Raw genomic sequence first — 5537 nt, 5'->3', positions numbered from 1 at the left:
AACGGCAATGAATGAGGACATCCTTCTTTAAAGGAAGGCAGATTTTTGTCATGGATACCTATGAATGGGCTTAGCCGGACCATAACTCCCCTGAGGTATACTCTCTGTCCATTGTATTGTTTTATTTTTCCTCTCCTTCCTTGGCTCTGCCTGACAACAGTCGTGACCCCTGACATTGACATTGGCAGGGAACATTGTGTGATTGGTCATTTTATCCAGGAACTTTTACCCAGCAAGACGAGAACTCCTGGGAACCACACTGCTGTTGGTGGTAGTGGTGGTGGTGGTGGTGCTAAGCAGAGGCGGTGAGTCAATCGCCTCAGCAGTCGCAACAAATGATTCATTATTTGTGAAGTTAACAGCTTAGACCACTTAATCTACAAGGACCAATTACTTACTGGAGGGAATCAGGCCAATATGAAGGACGTGTCATTTGTGGATCGTCTCTTTGTCGGCCTGGCCATGGCCTCCTTTGTTCTTGCCACCGAGGAGAGGATTGACTGCCCTCAGCTGTGTGTCTGTGAGATTAGACCATGGTTTTCTCCCAGCTCGGTGTACATGGAAGCTCCGACAGTTGACTGTAATGACTTGGGACTGTTTAGCCTGCCGGGGAAGCTACCTGCTGACACGCAAGTCTTGTTGCTACAGACCAACAACATTGCAAAGATTGACAAACCCTTGGATTACCTGGCCAACATCACAGAGATTGATTTATCGCAAAACAATGTATCCTCCATCAGTGACATCCACCTGGGGTGTCTTTCTCAGCTGCTGTCCCTTCATATGGAGGAGAACTGGATACAGGAACTGCCCGGGAGCTGTTTAGTGGAGCTGGTAACCCTTCAGGAGCTCTACATTAATCACAACCTTATTTCCTCCATCTCCCCCAATGCTTTCCAGGGTCTCAGCAGCCTCCTGCGGTTGCACCTCAACTCCAACAAACTGAAGACCATCAATAAGGAGTGGTTCGAAGCCATGCCCAGTCTGGAGATACTTATGATTGGTGAGAATCCGGTGGTTTCTATTGAGGACATGAACTTCAAACCTCTCGGTAACCTACGCAGTCTTGTTCTAACCAGGATGAACCTCTCACAGCTATCTGACGATGCCCTGGCGGGTCTTGAGAACTTAGAGAGCATCTCTTTCTATGATAACATTTTCCCCGAGGTCCCTCACTCTGCCCTAAGGAACCTAAAGAATCTCAAGTTTTTGGATTTAAATAAAAATCCTATTGGGAGGATACAGAGAGGAGACTTTGTGGACATGCTCCATCTAAAAGAGCTAGGGATTAATAGCATGCCAGAGCTGGTTTCAATTGACAGCTTTGCCCTCAATAACCTTCCTGAGCTGACCAAAATAGAAGCAACTAACAACCCTAAACTCTCCTACATTCACCCCAATGCTTTCTACAAGTTGCCCAGGCTGGAGACCCTGATGCTAAATGGTAATGCGCTCAGTGCTCTCCATAGGATTACTGTCGAGTCCCTCCCGAATCTCAGAGAGGTTAGCATGCACAGCAACCCCATCCGCTGTGACTGCGTAGTCCGCTGGATGAACATGAACAGGACAAACATCCGTTTCATGGAGCCTGATTCGCTGTACTGTGTGGAGCCGCCTGAATACGAGGGCCAGCATGTCCGGCAGGTGCACTTCAGGGAGATGATGGAGATTTGTCTGCCGCTTATCTCTCCTGAAAGCATGCCCGGGCACATCAAAGCCCAAAACGGGAGCTCTGTGTCACTCCACTGCCGGGCCTTTGCTGAACCAGAACCAGACATTTACTGGATCACCCCATCTGGTACCAGGGTTCTGCCCAACACCGTGTCTGACAAGTTCTACATGCATCCAGAGGGAACGTTTGACATCTATGATATAACAGAGAACGAGGCCGGGCTATACACCTGTGTTGCCCATAATCTGGTTGGAGCAGATCTCAAGTCTGTTTCAGTAGAGGTGAATGGATACTTTCCCCAGTCTGCCAATGGATCTGTGAATGTCAAAATCAAGTCGGTAGCGACCAACTCCATCTTAATTTCATGGAATACCACCCACGGTAGCTTGGCTCCAAATATTAAATGGTACTCCATGACAGATTCGAACCACCCTACCATGGCCTTCACTGCCAGGGTCCCCACTGACATCAAAATGTACAACCTCACCCATCTTAGCCCTGCCACTCAGTACAAAGTCTGTGTGGACGTCCACAGCATTCATTACAAACACGACACCAAATGTGTCAATGTCACCACTAAGGGATTAGAGCTGGCAGTCAAGGACGCAGAAAAGTGGGATGCGGCAGTAATCACTGTCTTTGGTGTGCTCCTGGCTGTGATTTCAGTGGCCTGCCTCCTTATTTATGTGTCTCTGAGGAACCACCACCTTTATGGGGATTTAAGGAAATGTGACTCCAAAGCTTCACTGACACCGGCGGAGGCTGCCGGCATGCACCCCCCTTTCTTTACGAGGCTGTGGGTCTTGGGTAAAGGACTGCCAAACGGAGTGGAAGTGAAAGCCACAGTCATAAACGTATCTGACAATGCCTTTTAAGAAGAGCGGCTCCGGAGAGCACCACACAAAAATTAGCAGAGAATGGGAAAGGCCACAAGGGGGGAACAGGAAAGGACAAATCTGCAGTATTGTTTAATAGACACACCCTTTATGTGGGTCCCAACTCAGATGTACTTGCAAAACTATCATTTGTTCAAGGTTGGACAATTTAAAATAGACTACAAGCCTCTCCAGTTTCAAATCTAGCTGAAGTGGTCGCTTTATAACAGTTATATCAAGCCCAAGCAAACATCAGTAGGAAGGGGCAGCTACCGCTAAAAGATATATTCCAGTGACATTCACACATAAATACAGACTGAATAAAAAAGGCAAGAGGCGAGATGATGGCGGTCTACTCTCTTGTAACTGACTGTTTAATGTATTCAGAGTCGTGGAACTGTCCGTGTGGTCCCAAGCAATACCGTCTGTGCTTTGTCAAACATCCATAGACGAGTTAGAGATACAGAAATACCACCTGTCTATACTGGGAAGGGAGATTTAGTAGAGTAGACGAATAACAGTGACTATGGTGTAAATCTTTTGATGAAACATGCCCCCCTCCCCCTCCTCCTCCTCCTCCCCCTTTTTTCTATTTAAAAAAAAAAGAGGATTCTTGATTTTTCATGGAAATATTGTTATATATTCTATTCTGGTGATGTATTGGGAAATCCTCTGTACCTGAACAGCTTAAATGGGTTTTAGATTAAGGCGAGGAGCAGAATACTCTCTTGATTACAACTTCACGTTAAGCTTAATGAAAATCGACGACAAAGTGGGTATCTGGAGAGAACATTTGCTGAAATGGCTGTTTATGCTGTGTAGTTTTCATAGCAACGGTGACTGGGAAACAAAATGGGGATGGCAGGAATATATATAATATATATACATATACACATATATATATGTGTGTGTAGACATATTTATGATGTGATCGCTCCCCACGAAGGACGGAAAGTGGTTTGTTATGCCCCGGTAAGTGCCTACAACAAGAACTACATGCGATAAACAGAAAAGATGCTGAAGAAATAATGTTCAGAACTAAAGCAAAACATGGCCATGTCTTCATCGCAGAATCACAAGCTAATCTCCAGTACTTTTAGTGGAAATACTTTCTCAGTATTTTTAGCATACATGTTTTAAGGAAACATTGCGTTGTTGCTTTGGGTGTAAAGTTAAAAAGCCATTTTTATATTTGACTGTATAATATGTGATTAATGGGCACAAACAGACTAAATAAGAATCGTGCTAAGGAAAAAAAAACAAAACAATAAATGTCATTGTTTCTTTTACAGGAAGTTGGCTGCGTTTTGCTCTTTCACACTCTTCCTCGGCGCGGTGGTAGCGCTCTTTTCAGAGTGCATGATAAACACATTATAACCCCTTTAGTCTGTCATCCGGCGCTGGGTAATGTGAAATTAGCTGCAGCCTTGCATGACCTTTTACTCATTTTAGGCCAAACATATTAGACCAAATATTGATGATGAGCACTGTGTAGTTTAAAATAGAAAAAAATATATAAATTTTGCAGAGTCGATTTCAGTTAACGGTCGGTTGGTTGTCCTAACCTCAATGTGTACAGAAAAGACACCAAAAAAAAAACAGAAAAAAGAAAGGGAACAGAACTCATTAGCCGCCTCATTAAGAACATGTTCGTCCTTCAGCCAGTCTGAATATAGTCACACAAAGTCACCGTCCCACCGCCGCCGTTTGCTTATGCTCAGACAGGGACACGATGTTCCCCGTGACAGGAGAGACAAAGTGCTGCGTGGGGCGGGACGCACGCCGAGTCTGCGGCCTCGCGGCCTGGCGTTTTATTTGTTTTATTGAAGTATGCGGAATACGGCGCGTTTGACGCGAGAAAGCCGGGCATGATGAATGGCTGTCAGAGGCGGAGTGACGTGGTGGATTTATCAGACAGGGCTCAGCAGCCATACATCAGACCAGCCTTCAGCGCCGCGGACAGGGGCTTTTAGAGCCAGGCCATCTGTCAAAGACAAAGGGAGTTAAAGAAGCCAGTGCTCCTCAGGTAACGCTCGGGTCAGACCCACTGTCTCTGATTTTCTGTCTCTGCAAGCCGGCATGCACATGAGCGCACAAACCACCCCGTGTGTGCTCCATATGTGCACACAAACCGAGCAAGCCCACTTCGGTAAACACGTGCACGCACACACACACACTAAAGGACACTGATGGACGAGAATGCAGATGGCTTCACTGTGATACACATATGCTACCCGCCCACACAAACACACACGTAGAAAGAGTCGCACACATACGTGCACAACCATCTGACCTGTGCAGCGTCGTCGAGCCCTGGTTGTTTCTCATGGGGGTCTGTGCTCGGAGAGATACTACATGGTGACAGCCATAGAAGACAGCAGATGAGTGCAAAGACCAAATGCCGTGTTCTCTGGGAATGAAGCCGCTCGTGGGGTATTAGCCATATTGTTTTTTTTCTTCTTTTTATAACTGCCATGATTTGATTACATACTTGGGTGAATAAGCTGAATGTTATCCTGAAACTCATCTCTCCTGCTGTCTGTCCCAATCTTGTATATTTCCACAATCTCTCTCTCTCTCTCTCTCTCTCTCTCTCTCTCTCTCTCTCTCTCTCTCTCTCTCTCTCTCTCTCTCTCTCTCTCTCTCTCTCCCCCTCTCTCTCTCTCTACGATGCTGCCTCCCTCGATCAGCGCGCATATGACTTTTAGGAGCTTTTTGTCGGTATTTGTACACTCAAAGCAAGCTATATTGAATAAAAAGCCCTTTGGATTTAACTTAAATCCCACATGAAAAGAAGCAGTGAGCTGTCACCGTTTAATCCCCGGGGGGGCATGAGGAGAATGTTTCTCGCTGAATCTTCAAATATTAAAACCACCTTGTCTCTATTCAGAAACCCAAGCTGCAACGAGGCCGATATTAAAATGTTCTCTGTGAAGGCGTGCAGATGGCTTTTTTCCCCTGTTCGTTACGTATTCGTTTTGTTTTTTGCA

The 5537-nt window shown here is 45.9% G+C and overlaps 1 protein-coding gene across 1 annotated transcript; it reads left to right on the top strand.

Annotated features, from left to right (window-relative positions):
* The first annotated feature begins 417 nt into the window (after positions 1-417).
* On the top strand, positions 418-3824 carry LOC130110267 (leucine-rich repeat neuronal protein 3). The gene has a single exon (XM_056277308.1). It carries the CDS (start codon positions 418-420, stop codon positions 2545-2547), a length of 2130 nt encoding a protein of 709 aa, XP_056133283.1. The 3' UTR covers positions 2548-3824.
* Positions 3825-5537: the final 1713 nt, after the last annotated feature.

The sequence above is a fragment of the Lampris incognitus genome, chromosome 3 (genome assembly GCF_029633865.1).
Source record: "Lampris incognitus isolate fLamInc1 chromosome 3, fLamInc1.hap2, whole genome shotgun sequence".
NCBI classification, from domain to species: domain Eukaryota; kingdom Metazoa; phylum Chordata; class Actinopteri; order Lampriformes; family Lampridae; genus Lampris; species Lampris incognitus.
This window is presented reverse-complemented; position numbering and strand designations above follow the sequence as displayed.

Excerpts from the sequence above, each read along its gene's own strand:
- LOC130110267 (XM_056277308.1), top strand. The coding sequence starts at position 418 with ATGAAGGACGTGTCATTTGTGGATCGTCTCTTTGTCGGCCTGGCCATG.